Raw genomic sequence first — 20,528 nt, 5'->3', positions numbered from 1 at the left:
AGGACCCTATACACAATTATATGCAGTAGGCTATCAAGATGCGTTTACACTAAAGTCGACAACAGAATGTCCACAATTAGTTTTCTACAAAATAATTTGTAGAGCAACTCAAATTGTAGAGCGACAAATGTAGAGCAACAAAATTTGTAAATTTTCTCGTCAAGAGAGCGTAGTCGGCGTGGACTTGTAGAGGGGGAACATTTTGTTGGCAACTTTCTCAGTGTTTCCCCACACTGAGTGGGAAACAAAGATTTGGTTAAAAACAAGTTGACGACAAAATGCTGCTGCGATTTTTAATTAATTGGCAACAAATTGCCGCAACTAGTTGAAAACTCAATTGACAAGAGTTGTGGAGAGTGGTGTGAACGCGGCTTTAGCTCTTCGATTCACTATGGGCCGGTTGCCGAGCTCGGGATCTATAAGTTCTAGAGTTACAGAGTCCAGGACTAAAATAAGCGCTCGGGTCTAAGTTGACTTTCTGAGTCACGATTTTATGTTCTAAACTCCGGGGTCTATTAAGTTCTCGACTTATTTGAGTCCAGGACTTTAACGCAGTAAACATGAGGGAAATTCACAATATTTTGCCGTTGTATTGTTGGCATTATAGCAAAACGGAAACAGCCGATTGCAGCGGGATAATTCAAATGAGCATGCTCTCCAAACTATTTTGTAAAAATACCTTTCGATTTCTTTGTAGGTCTATTCAAAGCAAAACTTTTGAAAGGTGAATGAATGAATATTTCTTTTTATGTTATGCTATTATTGATCATTGATCCTAACCAGAGAGTTTGGAATAAAAATTTCATTAGGCTATTGAGTTTGAAAACTTATTTGTTTTGAAAAAACTGGAATAATTTATTACTCAAGCCTATACATACATTCCTATACATAGCCTATACATTCTCTGGTAAAACTGTACTTCAATTGAATCTTATGAATTATAATTATTGACAGAATACGGTATATTTAATTTAATATCCATACTTTGTAAATTCATTGGTTGATACTCCAATTTTAAATTATGTTTAGGAATAAACTTGTCTACTTATAGGCCTATAATGAAATACCTAGCAAGCTGAAGCCTGTAATTTATAGCACTTCACGAAATCAACCTACAATTTATTATGGATATTTAGATGATAATAGACCGTCATAAATTTGAATTATGGGATGAACAAATGAATGGAAAGTGGAAAATAATTCACTATAATCCGATCTCACCTTGTAATATCAAAATGTCTTCTGCTATGATAAGATCGTATGAAGTCGGTTCCAAATACCATGAACTTATTATGAGTAGGCTACAATCGGTTCATAACACATTCAACAACCAATAAACTTAAAAAAAAACATATTCCACCATATTCTAGCACTGAACTGAGTATTTAATTGTTAAATTCTACTAAAATGAGCACAATTTACGATAAAAGACCAGCTTCAACACAAAGCAGCAGTCGTCTGTTAGAATCGTCCAATAATGGAGGTGAAAAGTTCCGGGTTTAAGACTATCTATTCCACAAGAACCAATCAGAAAAGCCGTCTTTTCGATAAAGGAGAAGTTGCCTTCTCTGATTGGTTCCCGGCTTTGTGCAACCGGGTCCGGGCCTATCAAAGCCAAACTATTCAAAAACGCAATTACAGAAATAACTTTAATTTAACCACAATTTATAGCTAGAAAATCTTTAAACGCCACAAAACAGCATACAAACTAATGAAATTGTTTAATATCAGGGAAAATATTCAATTCAATACAAAAACAACTCAAGTTGTAACCCCCACCACAACCACTACTGACACGACAGAAGTCACGTAGCCATCGTTATCAAAAAGATAGGACAACCTGAGTCAAAAATCAAAAATGGATGCCTAATTGCCATAATTAAATTAAATTCCAAATTTTGAGAAAATAAATCAACACCTAAGACTGAAAAAGGCGACAGATGTATTAAAACTTCTGAGAAAATGCATTTTGTGCATAAGATGAAATTAATTGTAATTTAATGACAAATAATAAGGGCAAACATTATTAGAGTGAGATATAATTGAGTTGTGTTACGGATCATAACTGAAGAAATCATACTATATTTCAAACACAATAAATAACAGCCTACATGAAGGAATATGAAATGACAGAAATCGCATTGGGAAACAAATATTACTAAATAATCTTACCTTGAACAATCATTGAGTGCTTTCAAACGTTCAGTCACCGTTTCTAATTTCAAATCTAAGTTAATATCAAACTCCAAACTAAAATATACTACTCAACACATTTTGGCACGCGAATAATTGTAGATATATTGTAATTGATCAATATAAAACACTAAATAACGAATAAATTCATCTACTCATCCAACAAGATTCAACAAGTCGACTGTCTTCAACTCAAACTGGTCAAATTTGGAAATGAATGAAAACGAACTAAGAGCAAGCAAGAGCGGTTTTGGGTTCGAGACTCACCCCTTTTGGTATTTTCCACACATAGTACTTTCAAAAACGGAATTATAGAAATTTTAAAAAAACTGACCTAGAACTATTGTTGAAAAATCTTTAAATCTGTTAAAATAGCAAAGTTTGTTAAATATCAGTCGAAATATTAAATTCAATTGAAAACAACCCAACCTTGCATCCCCCAACTACGGCATATAAATTAGGTCAAGTAAACTCCCAACACGCTCTTATCAATTCACAATCAACAGAACTTTGACGAATTTTACCAAAAATATCGGCTTCAAAGTCATTGAAATCTATAATTAAGCTCCCAAGGGAATATAAATTATTAATATCTCAAGATTGACAATTCATAGCACATTACCTACCAATCATCACTATCATTGTCAACAAATTACTTGAAATAGCAAATATGGTTTCCTCCATGGTTTCATAATTATTACAAATTGATAATTATGTAAATATGAACCAACTCACTATATTCAAACAGGCGTTGAAAAACAAAATTTGTTGAGAAAATACCTTCTTTACCCAGATAAACTGACTTCGAATATTCGTCAACATTATTAAACAACTGCTTAGCCTAACTAGTTAATTCAATTGGTCTTGGCTCTAAATCTAAATAATGAAAATTAAATCACTCTAACAAATTATATAATTAACTTTATTCCAAGTTGTTGTAGCACTAATTAGTCAAACAATATGATTTTTAGAAATTGGGAATTGGCAAAATATCAAAACTACTCCTACAACTTTGATTTAGGTTATCGTAAACAAGACTAATAATAATAATTTCATCACTTACGGTATTCCAATAATTAGCTGCCAAAATTATAGTATAATTAGCTCCATATTGTGTAGTTTAATTCACACAGAAAAGTTATTTATTAATTTAAATATTACAAAAATACACAGAACAGAAAGTCCACGCTGCACTACCAAAGATTTCAACTCCTGTCAATGTCAACAAGTCAACAACAGACAAAGAGACAATGAAACGAACAACGAAGAAATCAAGTGCTCTTTTAATAGAAGATTCAGACAGCACAGCAGAGCGTGTACTTTCAATTCTGATCGCTTGGTAGCAGCAATAGTCGAGTGGCTTTCTCTCTCGAGGAAATTCAAACAAGATGAGCATGCACCAAAGTCCTTATCAAGGATTATAAGTGAGGTCCATGTTATAATGGCAATATTTGATTAGCAATGGTATTGCTATCCTTGTCTATCATTCAACAAAGAGGTTAGTGCTATCTTTTTTTCGCTTTGTTCTGTTGCCAGATCGTCTTTTAACGATGTAGAATTAATAATTGATTAACAAAATATTTTATCCTTATTTTGTAATTTCATTGAAAATTATTGAGAAATATAATTTATTATTTTAAACGAGAATGAACATTTAATATTACATCAATAAACCTTTATCAGCTACCGTCTACAGAAGGCATTGATAAGCCAGAGGATCGGCAACGTTGTTCTTATCAATCCTCTATGCCATTATAACGTGGACCTCACTGTAAGAATTCGAGCATTTTTGAGCAAAAATTTTAAATTAAGATGAAAAACTAAGGGGAAAAAATATATGAATGAAAAACAAGAGAAACATTATTTCAACATTAATAACTTAATGCTGATTTGCTGAAATTTTTACTATTGTTTTAATAATATTGCTATTGCTATAACATCTGTTTAATTGTATCTAAATTTTTGATAAATTCCGATAAAACCTCCTACAGGTTAGTTATATTGCACACGGTTGAATATAAACATATTTGCTCCAGTTGTATCTAAATTCACTTTGAAATCATCAATTCTAGAATTTTTTTGTGTCCCACTTATAACTTCTATCAAAACATAAGTCTATTTTTAAGTTTTTCAACATCTCTGGATTTGTATTTATATACCAGCTTACGATATAATAATATACCAGCTTACGATTCTTCAAGTCATCCAAATTCAATGTAGGTCCAAGTAAATACTGTATATATACAAAGTAAACATATTTCATAAAAATATTATTATTAAAATGGAATTGTATTTGAAACAGATGAATTGTATTCATAAATTGAAATGGTATTTGTATTAAAACATTACCTACTTTTTGGTGATAACGTATATGTATTTTTCAGCGGTGAATTCAGTCTCTAAGAAAATCTTCTGACGCAATTTTTCTTATTACAAACTCTTGCTCACAGAATGGACATAAATTATGCGGACATGTTGGAAGATTATCTGCATTATTCCAAATTTCCCAGGCCAGTGAAACATGTGCAGGATAATCCTGGTTTTAATTTGACATGGAATGTTCAATTAACTAGAGAAAATCAACTAAGATTAAATGCTATGAAACCGCTCATTGTTGGCAAGAATATAGACTACCTCTACAGTAATATTGAGGTAACAAATTTCTATAGTAAGGTCCACGTTATAATGGCAGTGAAGAAAGATAGAACAGCGTAGCTTATTCTCTGCCTTGTCACTGCAAGGCAGTGACATGCCTTCCATAGAGGATACCGGTATTTCTTATGTAATATTACTGGTATTTCTTGTCATAAAAGTAATAAATCATATTATATATGTCAAGAAAATACATTTTTCAATGATTAAATAATAAATTTCCATAACTGAGATTCAATATTTTGTCAAATAATTACATCTATACATTACAAAACACGATCTGGCAACGTTGCAAAGCTGGAAAAGGATATTGCTATCTGCTTTGTCGAATGATAGACAAGGATAGCAACACCAATGTTAAAAAAATACTGCAATATTATAACGTGGACCTCGCCATAGTCATCCCATCCTTATATTTTGATAACGTATGAATTTATATGTATGATATTTAATATTGTCTATGATATTATAATAGACCTATAGTAAGGACCACGTTATAATGACAGTATTTGATCAACTTTGGTTTTGCTATCCTTGTCTATCATTCGACAAAGCCGGTTGTACTATCCTTTTCTAGGTCCACATCGATGCCAATTATGCTTTTGACAGTGTAGAAATATAATTAATCAATGCAGGTAATCGGCATCGCTATTCTCCTATCTTTATCCACTGCCATTATAACATGGACCTCAATATAGGCCTATAGCTCAACTCACACTTACGCGACTCAGGTAGAGAAGAGACTCGACTCTAGTCGAGAGCATGTGTTTTCAAATGGTGACAGTCGCGGGGACTAGAATCGACTGGTCTGAGTGTCACCATTTGGAAACACATGCTCTCGACTAGAGTCGAGTCTCTTCTCGACCTGAGTCACATAAGTGTGAGTTGAGCCTATGACGCTCATCCCTTCATAAACAATAATTTCAAGAATCTATTTTTGACAACAAACAGGTTTAATTCCTGAAATAATTACTCATTCTATAGTGTAGAATATCTGATTTTAAGTATTTTTTCTGTTTGATAAAGCAGTTCTTAAATTGTATTAATTTTCTCATGCCAGTAGTGGAAACTACTTTGATATGAAAACTCTTTTTGTAAGCAAATTTATTTAATAAGGCTACATAAAAATTAATAAATTAAATAATATTGTCCATAGTCTATGTAATTAAAATTGATCCCATCTCTTATATCATTAATACTTGACCAATACATGACTGTGAAAATAGTAGAATATATTCGAATCGAATTCTCTATTTGAAAAATTATTGTATTTTTCAGCTAAATTCAATCTTGGATATTGTCCATAGTCTATGAAATTCAAATTGATTCCCTTCCTTATATCATCAATACTCGCCTAATACATGACTGTGAAAATAGTAGCCTATATTCGAATTAATTTTGTACCTGTTTGAATAATTCTTGTATTTTCCAGCTAAAATCAATCCTAGACTACATAATAGTCGAAACACTGAAAGTGTGTCCTCCGAACCCCGCCGCTTTCCTATCAAAACTATTCACGGAAGAGGACATAGAAAAGAAACTCGAAAAACAGAAAATTTTGATCAAAAAGAAAATGAAGTCAAAGAAAAATGGATCACTTTTCAGTTTGGATGAGGTGACAGATTGGGGAAGGGTGATGGAAGAATTAGAGTGGGAAGAAAGAGGAGAAAGAAGAGTAGATGAAGAAGAAGGAGAAGTAGAGAGGATAATTAGAGGAACATCTAGGGGTCAAGGATGGTTGAGTAAAGAGAGAAATCGTTTAGGAGAAAGAAGAGAAAAAGAGAGAAGAAGAAGGTCTAAGGGGGAAGGATTGGAGTGTGAAGAGGATACCGATAGAGAAAGAGGAGAATTGAACAAAGAGGGCGAAGAAGAACAAGAGAGAACTGGAAGATCTTCTGGGGTACAAGGATCGATAGGTGGAGAAGAGTTGAACAAAGATGAAGAAACAGGAGAGAGAAAACGTTCTTCAGGGCAAGGATTGATAGGTGAAAAGGAATTGAACAGAGAAAAAGAAACAGGAGAGAGAAAACGTTCTACAGGGCAAGGATGGATAGGAGAAAAGGAATTGAACAGAGAAAAAGAAACAGGAGAGAGAAAACGTTCTACAGGGCAAGGATGGATAGGAGAAAAGGAATTGAACATAGACGGAGAAACAGGAGAGAGACAACGTTCTACAGGGCAAGGATCGATAGGTGAAGAGGAATTAAATAAAGAAGAAAATATAAAAACTTTGAAAGAAGAAGAAGGAGAGAAGGAGGAAGAAATAGCACTTGAGAGAACCTCCAGATTAATGAGTAAGGAGGAAGTTGTTGATAAAGATGAAAAAATGGAGAATGGAGTGGAAAGAAAATCCAAAGAAGTGGAACGGATAGATGAAGAAAGAATTGTCAAAGAAGAAAGAAATGGAAGAGGAATAATGAAGAGAACTTCCAAAGGACAAGGTTTAAAACGAGAAGGAGAAACTAATGGAAAGACAACAGAAAAAGAAATACGAAGTAGTGTTTCTAAGGGAGTTGAAGAACTACACAAGAAAGAAGAAGACTTAGGAGGAGATAAAGACAGGAAGAAAAGAGGAGAAGGAGAAGAAGAGGATGATGACAAAGAGAGAAAGGAAGAAATGGAAGGAGAAGAAGTTGAGGAAGAAGAAGAGGATGAATTATTTAGAAATTCGTACAACCTAACTGCTTTAGATGATGAGTTCAACTATTTTGACTTTACAGATTCTGATAGTGAAACAAATAAATCTGAAGAGGAATTCTCCTGCCACAACCTGCTCTACATTAGAAAACCGAGACGACATTCTTTATTCAGGAAAGACGACGGTTTCAACAATGACTCGAAAAGAACTCCCAAGATTAGTTTCAAAAACGAAGAGGTGAACGAAGAAAAGGAAGAGGGAGAGGTTGTTGTTGTTGCGATTGATGGAGAAGAAGGAGAGAACGGTGGGAGAGAAGTGGGAGAAATACAGGAGGAAGAAGTAAAAGGAAAAGAAAATAAGGAGAACGAGAGAGATGGAAAAGAAGAAGAAGAAGACGAAGAAAAGAGAATGTGATGATGCTGATGAAGAAGAAGTCAAAGAAGAAGAAGACGAAGAAGTAGAAGAAGAAGAAGAGAAGAATGTGATGAAAAGAAGAAGAAAAAGAGGAAGAAAAGAAGAAGAAGAAGAAGAAGAAGAAGAAGAAGAAGAAAAGAATTTGATGATGATGAAGAAGAAGAAGAAGAAGAAGAAGAAGAAGAAGAAGAAGAAAAGAGAAAGTGATGATGCTGATGAAGAAGAAGAAGAGAAGAAACTTGAGAGGAACGAAGATGTGAAATAAGTAGGAGAATAAAAAAAAATGGAGAATAAATTAATACAGTGGATGAATAAAAAGAAGAAAAAAGAAGGATAAACAGATCAGGTAGAAAAAGCAGAAGAATGATAAGGAAACCAAATTCAAGATTATTAATACAATTAACTGTAGTTTTCTTTTGTATGATGCAAAATATTTGTATAAAATTGATTTCCTTCAAATTTCACACAGAGAAATAGTGAAAAAATTTCACACGGAGAAATAGAATAGAGAGGTAGAAATAGCAGAAGAATGATAAGGAAACCAAATTCAAGATTATTAAGAAAATTAACTGTAGTTTTCTTTTGTATGATGCAAAATATTTGTATAAAATTGATTTCCTTCAAATTTCACACATAATAATTGCTGGAAAATTATATACTAATGATAATAAATTTATAATAATCAATTTCAATAAATTATTATACTAAAAATGGAGGATCAAACAGAACAATGCAATAAATTACACAATACGTTTTAGTATAAAACATGTTAAAACAATTTATTCTGTTTTTAATAATAGAATAACTATTAATTATTATTCTAGCTTGTAATATTATTATTACTTTCAAAACAACAGAATGTACTTCTCAATGACACCACACCTAACTAATCTATATAATATAAATTTGCTACAAACATCAACACAAAAAAAAACTTCAACATAAACTAATAATACATACTTTTAGTAAATAAATCAACATTTATCTTTCAATTAATATAAATTTTCATATCCTATAATAATACCATGTATACAGTGTTAAATATATGCTTCAAAATTTATAAATATAGGTATAAAACACTCAGTATTGCCTAAGTTATGCAGCACACAAAAAGTTAACAAATTAAATTTATTCCATTTTTTAATTATTGTATTTTAAGAATTTGGTGCACTGTAGCGTTAATTTCTAAAGCTGAAAATTGTTGTTTTCGAGTTGGTAGCTTTTTTATTGCATAGAGTGATCTAGTAGAGCAGTCTAGTATTATAACTACACTCGTGAAGATTATTACAAAATCGTAGATTTCTTTTTGTATCCAATAAATAAAACTCCATATTATTCCAGTTTTGTAGTTGAACTTGGCTAGACTGTTCTAAGAATACTCTAGTCAATAAATTGCTTCATTTGGACGGGCTTCAATATTTAGGATTACAAGTTTTGGACTTTCAAATGAGAAAAAATAGAAAAAATGAGTCAGAAATTAATGATTTTACTTTTAGATTGATAAAATGACTATAAGATGAATAAACTATACTCAATTTAGTAGATATAAACTCAGATAATGAACAGAATCAACTGAAATAAGTAGACTTGGAGACAATGAATCACTGAAAATCCAAAACTGGCCCAAAAATATTGAAGCTACAGTGAGGTCCACGTTACAATGGCAGAGGAGAAAGATAGCAGAGCAACGTTGCCGATCCTCTGTCTTGTCAATGCCTTCTATAAACGGTAGCTGATACACATTTATTAACTGTTCATTCTTGTTTAGAATAATCAATTATATTTCATTAAGCAATAAATTATATTTTTCAATAATTTCATAATGCATTTTAATGATTAAGATGGACTATTTTGATAATTAATTATTAATTCTACATCAAAAGACGATCTAGCAACAGAGCAGAGCGAGAAAGAGATGGCGCTATCTGCTTTGTTGAATGATAGACAAGGATACCACTGCTAATCAAACACTGCCATTATAGCGTGGACCTCACTATAGTAAACTATTATAAGCAAGCCCTATAACCTACAATACAAAATAGATTAACAAAAATTACAATTATTTTCTTCTTAAAAATATTTGGACAGGCTACTTGCAACATAATTATACGAGTTAGGGTACATGTAATCTCAAACAAAATTACAATTTTTTGTCTTGTATACACAACTTGCATCTGAAATAATTTCGAATTTCACCAATATAATACCTAACTAATTCATATTTAGAAGCACCAATAATATATGTGATAGTTATATACCTATGTATATAGAATGGACGTAGAACAAAGATAAAATAATAATATATTGTATAAGTATTATTGAGGTTGACGACTTCTTAAATAATTATCATAACATAGAGGCTTAAATTAATATTTCTATAGAAATTATATGAAGATTATAAATTGGTTTGTGTTATGGAATATTAATATATTTTATTTTCTGTACTTCATATGACTAGCAATGGTTTTTAAGGTAGGTTGTTAGGTTTTGAGGCGGTGTTGCATTGGAACAAAGTGTTGCAAGCAGCAAAATGTTGTAACAAAGTGTTGCAAGCAACAAAATTTTGCAACAATGTGTTTCAAGCATTGAAATGATGCAACAAAATGTAACAATGTGTTGCAAGCAAAAAAATGTTGCAAGCATTAAAATTTTGTAACAATGTGTTGCATGCAAGCAAAAAAATGTTGCAACAATGTGTTGAAAGCAACAAAATGTTGCGACAATGTGTTGAAAGCAACAAAATGTTGTCCAATGTGTTGCATGCAAGCAAAAAAATGTTGCAAGAATGTGTTGCAAGCAACATCCACCTCTAGAGGTAAAGCGAGTGGTGAAATTATTCACAATAATTAGGACCCCTCTTTACATTGCAACAAATTCATCATACATGTTGCAATACTAATCAGCTGTTTTCAATCTGAAGCTTGAAAACAGCTGATAGCATTACAAGAAATTCCAGGCACAGATGATATACGGTACACAACAAATCCTTGAGACATGTTAGTACATATCAGCTGTTTTTATTCTAAATGCCAGTTGCAGAAAAGCCAGTTAAATTATAATCGTGATTTTACCAATCAGAGAAGCCTTCTTTTTGAAAGCCTTCTTTGATTGGTTATCTTTAAATTTAACCGGGTTCAGTGCAACCGGTAAAACTTTGAACCATTCACGATATATTCCAACAAATTGTAGTGAAAAATTTGTTTCAATGTAGAAGGGCCTTGATATTAATTATTGTAGTTTATGGTCAATATTACAACAAATTCCTAACTATTGTCAACTAAATATTTCATACAAATAAAAAGAGACAATGGCCCAGTTGCACAAAAGCCGCTAAATTTTAATAATGATTAATTTCATGAGAACCAATCCGAGAAGGCTTCTCTGATCTGTTCTCGTGAAATCATTCACAATTAAAATTTAAGTGGCTTTTGTACAACCGGCACAATGAGAATGGATCATAATTATAATACCTAAAACACATCTACTATGTGAAATGATCTAATATAGTTGTGATAACAAAAGGTTGTTACATCTATGGTGGTGAAAAGCTGCGTTTACACCAAAGTTATTAACAAAATGTTAATAACCTTATCCTTATAGATTCTATTAGATTGAACGGAACTTGACAAACACATATGTTCATCATGTCTATGATGAGTTATGTTCAATCTAATAGAATCTATAAGGATTAAGTTATTAACATTTTATTATAACTTTTTGGTGTAAACGCAGCTTAACAGTTTATGTTCATGTCAATAGTGAACATAATTTTTTAGGTTTATGCCAATATTTTAAATCAAGTACTGTTGAGTAATTGGGCCTAAATTTGCAGTAGAAATTTGAAAAGAAAATTACTGTGATAAACTATATTATTACTGGAAAGAAAGTTAATGTAATTTATTTATTTATTTATGCAAAACCTGACACTGGGGGCACTTAAGACACAAACGGTTAAAGACTAGTTTTTTGTCAATTGAAATTCCCAATATTACAATTTTTTAGATACATTTTATTGTGAGATTCGAGAAACTGCAAAGGGTATCAATTTAAAATTTGATGAATTGATAAATTTATTTTAACTGATTTAAATGAATTTCTTTCATTTCAAAAGAGTAATAATCTGATTCTTAGAAAAGTTAAAAACTGATAAACTATAAAAAATTCAGGATTAATTGATACTGTATAAACATGAAACTTTACAATAAATTGTTCGAGCTTCAAATAATCTGCAATTTAATCCTCTTTCAGATATAACAAACCCTGTTTCACATACTATTTAAAGATTCGGATAAACAGATCAAAATAATAGTACAATTTCCAAACTAAAATATTATAGACATTAGCACCTTTCTTTGAGGAAAATAAAAAAAACTCTTAAAGATTTCCGCAGACAGAAATTCAGCAAAATAAATAGAGCACAACATTCACTCAATTTGTCCAAATAGAAACACGTATTGCGTTGGAGTGCTCTAGACTCTAGCTAAAACAAGCGCTCTAAAATAGAGCAATTTATCGTCTCCCCATTTAAATATTCCCATTTACTCACATGTTAAGGAAGTTAGATGAACCCAATAGATTTAATAGTACATTGTAGGAATTAAATAATAAAGTTCTAGGCAATTTTTCCATATACACCTACACACACGTTTAAGAAAATATTACCATAAAAAAGTTCTAAATTTATTATAGCACATTATATCTACATAATACAAGTCTAACTGTAGTAATTGGTATTTTGTTATTACTTAATAATTGTTAAATGTGTCTAATTTCATGGAAAACTAAATAGGTAACCTAGTGATTATGATATGATTTTTTATATGAGATGATGATGATTGATTTTCAAAAGTCAATAAAATAATTTCCTCCAAAAAAAATGTCAAGTATAATAATTGAGTATTTCTAATACCAAAAAAATACTTATTACATGAATAATAAGTATTTCATCAAAGATCTTATCAATAAATGAAAGAAAGTAAACTGAGGCATGTCAACAAAAATTTGAAGTCATTTCTACCCTTTAACAAAAAGATTATCTCTTTCCTAAAATAATATATAGATTTTCATTGATCAAAATGATCTTAATATTAAAACTGATAATAACCCAAAATAAATTTATAATCTATAAGAGATTGCAGGGAACTCAAGGAAGAAAAACTAATTTGTACTAATTCGAAATTATACATTTTTACAACAAAAAAGTGAATCCTGAAGATAAACTTTACAAAGAACTAGAGTCCAAAATAACTAAAACAGAATAAAACTTTTCAAGATAACATTTAATACCTTTCATGATTTTTCTAAAAAATTAGGTCAACTCAAAATTATAAATTTCTTCTTAAGATTTAGAAGGACCATGCTGATACAATTACCAATAGAGTATGAGTTAATGATACTTATGTAAATTGAACATAGCTAAACTATTCAACTCCAGTCAATAATTTATGTGCGCTTACATAAACATACTTATGTATACAAACGTACTGAGTATACATAATTATGATTTTATACATATTATAATTTATAATACATAGGTACATTGCTCAAATACATAGGTTTCCTAAGCTTTATAGGCAATAACCAAAAATAATATTCTTCTAATGGAGATTAACTCAAGATAAAAATTGAAATTATAACAAAAACAAAAGTAAATTTATTTTCAGAATACAAAACAAATCCTTCATTCATCAAAGGTATAATGGCTACCTTATAGACTTGAAATCTAGCAAATACATAAAATTTTATTTAATAAATCCCAAAGCTTCGGAAACCAGCATAATTATAAAACTTATTTCTGGTACATTTGCAAAATATTTTAGCAAAAATTGCTATTGTCTCAAAGCAAAAACTAAACAACTTTACACCAAAATAGCATACAAGTTATGTCTAAAACCCCGTACTTCAAATTTGGTTAGTAGCTTTGTAATATGATGTGATGTATATAGAACATGCAAGACGGAATACAAGTTACTGTACTACAAATATATATAGCCTATATACTGTCTTTGGGTTCAAAAATTAATAGGCCTAATTCTCATGTCGAGTGTCAATGTAGACTACAAAAATCGACGCTTCAAATAAGTCATTATGACAGAATTATACCGAGCATTCTGTCAATTTTCATAAAAAAGTCACTGCTTAGGAAAGTTCACGTTCAAAATAATGTGATCTAATCACGATCAGTTACTTCAAAAATAACCGTTACCGTCTCAGTTCCACCTTACTATTTTTTATATTTTTAATGAAGAACCATTGTTTAGAGTCTCATAAATGAGCATCTCAAAAAAGTTTAGTTACCTAGAAGTCTAGTAACTGCTCCAGGATATTCCAATCGATTTATTGATCCTCAAGAAGTAGCAGTTACGGAGAAGTCACACTCACAGGTAACTTTTCCAAAACTTTTGAAGCCCTACAGCCAGTTTGCAGTCAAGTAACAGTTCCAGCAACACAGAATCACTTTTTCTATAAAATGTCACAAAAGTAGCATTTAACGATAATTCGCTGTGAATTTCGAAGCACAATGTTTTGTGGCATTGTCACTAGAGAGCTTCACGAGTAACTGTTGAAAATAACAGTTCCAGTTACACACATGGAATACGATAATTGCAGGTGACTTTTAACGAATACTTATCAAGTCGTTCCAGATAGTATAGGAGCCGAAGATTGCATTTTCATGCAATATTGTCAATAAACCTTCCAGTTACAGGGAACAATCACTGTCAGCCGCATAGTCACTACTGGAATCGTCCTCGTTATCGAAGTCAGTAACTGTGACAAACGGCTGTGACTGGGACCAACTGTTACTTTCACCGTTACCGTTACTGGTCGCCGTGTCACCGGTTATTTCGTTCAGCATTGTCGTTCCCGCACCGGCTTTCAAACGTTTTTTGCGCAAATAACCGTTGGAACTGTTATTGTTATTGAGGAACGTCTGGCTACTGAGTATCTCGTCTAGATTCGGTGAAAGAATATCGTCATCTTCGTCATCGTTCTCAGCCTCTTCTCCCTCGAAAACACTGCAAAATAAACAAAAAATACATAAAAACTCAAAATAAAATATAAAAAACACTCATACCCATATAAACTATCAATGTAGGAGGAAAAAGTAAATTTGTATGGCTTTTGTTGGTGGGGAGTCCCTTGCGGGAAGGTCCCACCGCCTGATAGTCCAGTCAATATAGACATAAAAAAGGGGGTGTGCTTGCAATTTATATTGTAGTTCTGATTTTCTAATATATTATTTGGGTACATAAGAGAAGTCCAGAACCAATTTCTTCATGCAAAATTTCCTTGTGCTAGATACAGGGTGGCCCAAAAACCTCTAATTTTCGGCTCATTTTACAGTTTTCAGCTACTTCTGCCAAATCTCGTAATCGGACAGGAAAATTGGCCATTTTTTGTGTATTGTAATATGGGCTTAAGTACACTCAACAATAAATCTTCCACTTTTTGACCGAATTCGACTTATGATGCATAATTTTGGACCGCCTTGACGAGCCGAGAAGAATGAAGTGTAGTACGATGAAATCTGAGCATTGTGTCAGAAGTTATAAGTGTTTGAAATTTTGATCCTTGAGGTGTCCTTAAGCGCGCCTCTCCACTAGGAAATACTGAAATGAAGTGCATCTAACAGGTGATTCTCATAGAAAATAATATTATGAGCTTATGTCATTGTGCGAAATATCAATGTGAAGACTATGTAGTTGGTAATGATGGTTGAAGCTGAAAATTAGGTGTTTTTCACAATACAAGGAGCATTGTTGTCAGGTGTACCTGGAAATCTATATGAGATAGAGCGCTCTACCTGATCTCAGATTGTAGAGCACAAACATACGCCCAGAGGGATTTTGAATTATACAACTAAATGGTAACAATCGGAAGATATTGTTGATCAAAAACTAAAATTCATCAAAATTGATTTTTCTCTTCAAATTTACTCATTTTTGAAAAATCATAACTCAGTACTCATTGGAGATAGAGAGTTCCGAATGATCTCATTTAATTCAGAATTTCATATTCTAGAAAAAAGGCTCGTTTTCTGTCCGATTACGAGATTTGACAGAAATAGCTGAAAACTGTAAAATGAGCCGAAAATTCGAGGTTTTTGGGCCACTCTGTACCTAGCACAAGGAAATTTTGCATGAAGAAATTGGTTCTGGATTTCTCTTATGTACCCAAGTAATATATTAAAAAATCAGAACTACAATATAAATTGCATGCACCAATGTATATAGTGACTGTACTATGAATATATAATTTTAGCCGTCAATGGGCCTTACGACTTAATATAGGAGAGATAACAATAGATGTGTAACCGTAAGTAAAAATATATGTACCTACGGTTGTTAAGTAAGGATTTGTTTATAGCAGTTATTCAAATTTTTATTCTCATAGAAAAGTATCCAAAATCGTTCTAAAAATGAATTTAGAACATTAATAGGAACCATTAAAAGGTATATTTTACAATGAGACCAATGTATCTAGAATACATTGTTTTCTAAGGTACATTGGATGAGACTATTGAGATTATATTCATTTTTCGATTCAAAGTAACGTATATATGATTCAAAAATTAAAAATATTAATTTTAAATTCAAATTTAGTATCCATCTTTGTACAAGAGATACAACGAATAGCTGTCTAAATCGATAACATTAATTGAGATGGACTCTTCTACATTTTATATTGAATTTCAAATTGGATAAGAATATATTGTTTTCAGATTTTAGATTAGACTCTGAGAGTAAAAGGAGAATACAATAAAATGCTCCTTTATGAAAGCCATATTATAATGTAATAATTGCAAAATTTACTAAGAGAATATACATTGATAAGCTTTTTAATAGAGTCAGAATTATACAACATATTTATCAATCACTCTAATATGATATAAAATATGCACAGATGAAATTAGAAAACGATACTATATTATACAAATAATATGAGTAACAAAGCCTGTAAAAAGTGAAACTAAAGCACAAACAATATAACAATAAAGCTAAAATTTGGAAAAAGAAGCTTAAGAGAATGAAACTTAATTTGGAAAACTGAGCAAACTATCAAATTTGCAGGCTAACACACACAGATATTTTACAATATTATTAAAAACAGAGTTATTAATATAAGAATAAGATATAATACACAAATTTGATACAATCATGTAGAAAAATGCAACTTAGAATTAAGATAAAGCATACACATTTACTAAAAGCTGCTGAGAAACTGTGAAACTAAAGGAAAATAAGTTGTAGATGAAATAAACATAATTAGGGATGCAAAATGCCTACATGCATACAAAACGGTGCATCAAACAAAACAAAACTCATGGATTGATTGTATCATAGGGAAAAAATATCATGAGAAGATATCCCATGGTATAGGTCGTTCATGTTCCAAATTTCAAGCCGATTTTTGTTAGCTCAAGCCGATTACTGTCTACTACTGTCTATTATCACTGTTATGTTGGGAGTGTAGGAGTGTAAGAACGGCACAGTATGAGAGACTACCAGCGTCACATAGCTTCACCAAAAACAACTACTAGGACTATCGGCTTGAGTTAACAGTTAAATTTGGAACATAAACACCCTATACCATGGGATATCTTCTTATGCTATCTTTCCCCTATGGTCGTATTCATAAACGACTCTTAAGAACGTTCATAGCCTATAGTGAGGTACACGTTATAATGGCAGTGGAGAAATATAGCAGAACAACATTGCCGATCCTCTGTCTTGTCAATGCTTTCTATAGACGGTAGCTGATACAGGTTTATTGATGTAATATCAACTGTTCATTCTCATTTAAAATAATCAATTATATTTTATTAAGCGAGAAATTATATTTTTCAATAATTTCATAATGAATTTTCATAATATTAAGATGAAATATTTTGTTAATAAATTATTAATTCTACATTGTTGAAAGTCGATCTGGCAAGAGAGCAAAGCGAGAAAGAGATAGCACTATCCGCTTTGTTGAATGATAGACAAGGATAGTAATACCATTGCCAATTAAACACTGCCATTATAACGTGGACCTCACTATAGCAGCCAGCGACTAATAGTCTTCGAGTGCAGTTGCTAGATCAGCTTAATGTAGTTTTTAGGCAACCAATTTACTCTAGAAACTCTACTAGAAGATTCTAGTTGTTACTGGCTAGAAAACCGAAGTGTGCTTGGCTGCGAACGTTCTCAAGAATCGTCTATAAATACCAACCTCAAAAGTTGACCAATAACGAAAAATTTGGCTAAATTAATGCAAAAGTATGATAAGATATGGGTGAGAGGGGAAAGGGGTGTTCTTTGCTTTTCGTTTTTGGAGGGAAATTAGGCAGTGCACACATAATTGCGTTGGGATTCTGGCTTGAAAAGTGAGAAAAATCTACAGAAATAAAAATGATTAATTCTGCCTTTTAGTGAAATTTTCCAGACTCTACTTACAGTATTCACCTTCAATTTTCCGGGCTAAATGCCCGCTTCGTCACCACTGGAAATTTAAACATGCCTCTCTTAAAAACATTATTTGCTATCAATGAAACTATAATTATTTTTCTCAATTTTTTCCAACAGAACAGCATAATTTATCCTCGCATTTCATATCTAATGCATGAAACTCTACTTCTTTTCATAATTTTCTCCAGCAATACAGCACAATTTAATATCTAACTCAAGTTCAAAATATTCTTACTATCAATGAGATTTTTACAAACATCACAGAACGTTTTTACCAGAACTGCACAAGTTTTACTGTTATTCCATATTGGATTGACTTATAATAACTGTATACGTTCATAATTAACAGCTACATTTTGACTGTTGTATAAATTAGGATTGGAACCGTTTTGGGCGTATAAGCCTGTGGCACTTTTCTGTAAGTTGTGTAATTCTCATTGATTAAATAAATAATTCATAACTTTATTGCTATTTGCATTGTGTAAAATTATATTTTATCACTTAGCATACATAAATACCACACCCCAATCCTATTACAGCATGTTAATTTTGTAATTTACAATATACTGCATTTTTTTATGAAATATACGTTATTTAATCACTACCTCATTTTCAAATATATGAGTCAAACAAACAGTACGAAAACAGATTCGACTGTTGGAATTATATGGGGATTAGCCAAACTAGGCCCAGTTGCATGAGAAAATACAAGCTAATATTTGAAAGAATAAGCCGATAATGTTGTCAATACCACTTTAATTTATTCGAAAATTGATTCACATTAGAGAACCAGGTTTCATGGTAGAACCTACCACATCTTCAGCTGAACTAATGTGTTTGTTATTGTTGAAGGAACAGGAATATACCATGAAATGTGGTTCTGTAATGTGAATTAATTGTCGAATAAATTAAAGTGGTACTGACAACATCAACATCTTATTCTTTCAATTTTGGAAAAATACCATAACATCTCATACCATACAATCAAATTAACAAGCTGATATTTAAATAATTTCCTATTCTTTTAACCAGCTAACTACTAACATCATTAGTTTGTATTTTAACATGCAATAGGCCCCAGTAGGTGTATATATTAGGTCCAAGACAAGACAAGACCAAAATTCGGGATAAATATCGTGACTGTATGCATGAATTTATTTTATTTTGTCGATTGAGAAATGATTGGAGGACAGTTAAAATGAAGAATTAGTCGTACGATTGATACCATAACCTAAAGCCACAATGCCCAGCTCATAAAAATACATTTCCAAATATCTTTTCAAAATATCACATCATACAAACCAATTTACCACCATTTTCAAGACTGACACAAAAAAGTACAACACTATTCGTGCCGGTTGCACAACAGCCGGTTAAATTTTAACCGTGATTAATTCCACGAGAACCTATCAGAGAAGCCGTCTTTCCAAAACCGCCCACTCTGATTGGTTCTCGTGAAATTAATCATGGTTAAATTTAACCAGCTGTTGTGCAACCGGGCCTATGTCAACATTTGTGAAGCACAGAAACAAATGGTACCACAAACACAGAAGCGAGGTTGTATCCTATACTATTAAACGAGCAACTTCTGTTTATATGTTTGTATTTCACCGGATCTCGAAAACGACTCTAACGATTCTCACGAAATTCAGAGCATAGTAGGTTTATAATATAAAGATTCGATTGCACTAGGTCTCATCCCTGGGAAAACTCGCTGAAGGACATCAAAAGGATAATTATTATTCATCCTTGGAAAAACAGCTGATAATAATTATTTCGTCGTCTGTTGGTGGTGGAAGTGGGTGGGCGAGTTCATGTGTGTGGGACTGTGTCAAAATTATGACTCAGCTGTGTAATCATTCAATCAGGTACTTAGTGCCGGTTGCAAAAAGCCGGGCTATTTTCAATCCTGATTAATTCCAGTAGATCCATCTTTTTGAAATGGTCTTCTCTGATCTGGTTAATCAGGATTAAAATTTAACCGGCTTTTGTGCAACTGAGCCTTTGTGAGGGAAATTTTTTCATTCCTCTGGGAATTAATCTCAATTTACTGTGATTAGATTTGAACATTTCTGTATGAATGTTATTATAATTTCTTCTTTCGTAATAAATTTTTTATGCTTTTGTACTCCAGAGCGAAGCTCGGTCCCCGATATTTTATTATAATTTAATGATTATTT

At 31.9% G+C, this 20,528-nt stretch overlaps 2 protein-coding genes across 8 annotated transcripts in view; one reads left to right on the top strand and one right to left on the bottom strand.

Moving 5' to 3' along the window:
- The first annotated feature begins 4,148 nt into the window (after positions 1-4,148).
- Positions 4,149-7,897, top strand: LOC111057452 (spore wall protein 2-like). Its single transcript, XM_039440338.1, has 4 exons — positions 4,149-4,409; positions 4,644-4,845; positions 6,278-7,286; positions 7,566-7,897. The coding sequence occupies exons 2-4, from the start codon at positions 4,645-4,647 to the stop codon at positions 7,895-7,897; spliced, it is 1,542 nt and encodes a 513-aa protein (XP_039296272.1). The 5' UTR covers positions 4,149-4,409; position 4,644.
- A 752-nt stretch (positions 7,898-8,649) lies between these two features.
- Positions 8,650-20,528, bottom strand: part of LOC111055503 — a 160,531-nt gene continuing 148,652 nt past the window's right edge. For 5 of the 7 annotated variants that reach the window (XM_039439726.1, XM_039439725.1, XM_039439729.1 and 2 more), the window contains one exon: positions 8,650-14,913. In XM_039439726.1, coding sequence (XP_039295660.1) covers positions 14,598-14,913 — 316 coding nt within the window. In that variant the 3' untranslated portion in view covers positions 8,650-14,597. Of the gene's footprint in view, positions 14,914-18,336; positions 18,383-20,528 lie in introns of all 7 variants that reach the window. The other 2 variants (XM_039439730.1, XM_039439731.1) reach the window with 1 other exon arrangement.

Source organism: Nilaparvata lugens, chromosome 13 (genome assembly GCF_014356525.2).
Source record: "Nilaparvata lugens isolate BPH chromosome 13, ASM1435652v1, whole genome shotgun sequence".
Classification (NCBI taxonomy): Eukaryota; Metazoa; Arthropoda; class Insecta; order Hemiptera; family Delphacidae; genus Nilaparvata; species Nilaparvata lugens.
This window is presented reverse-complemented; position numbering and strand designations above follow the sequence as displayed.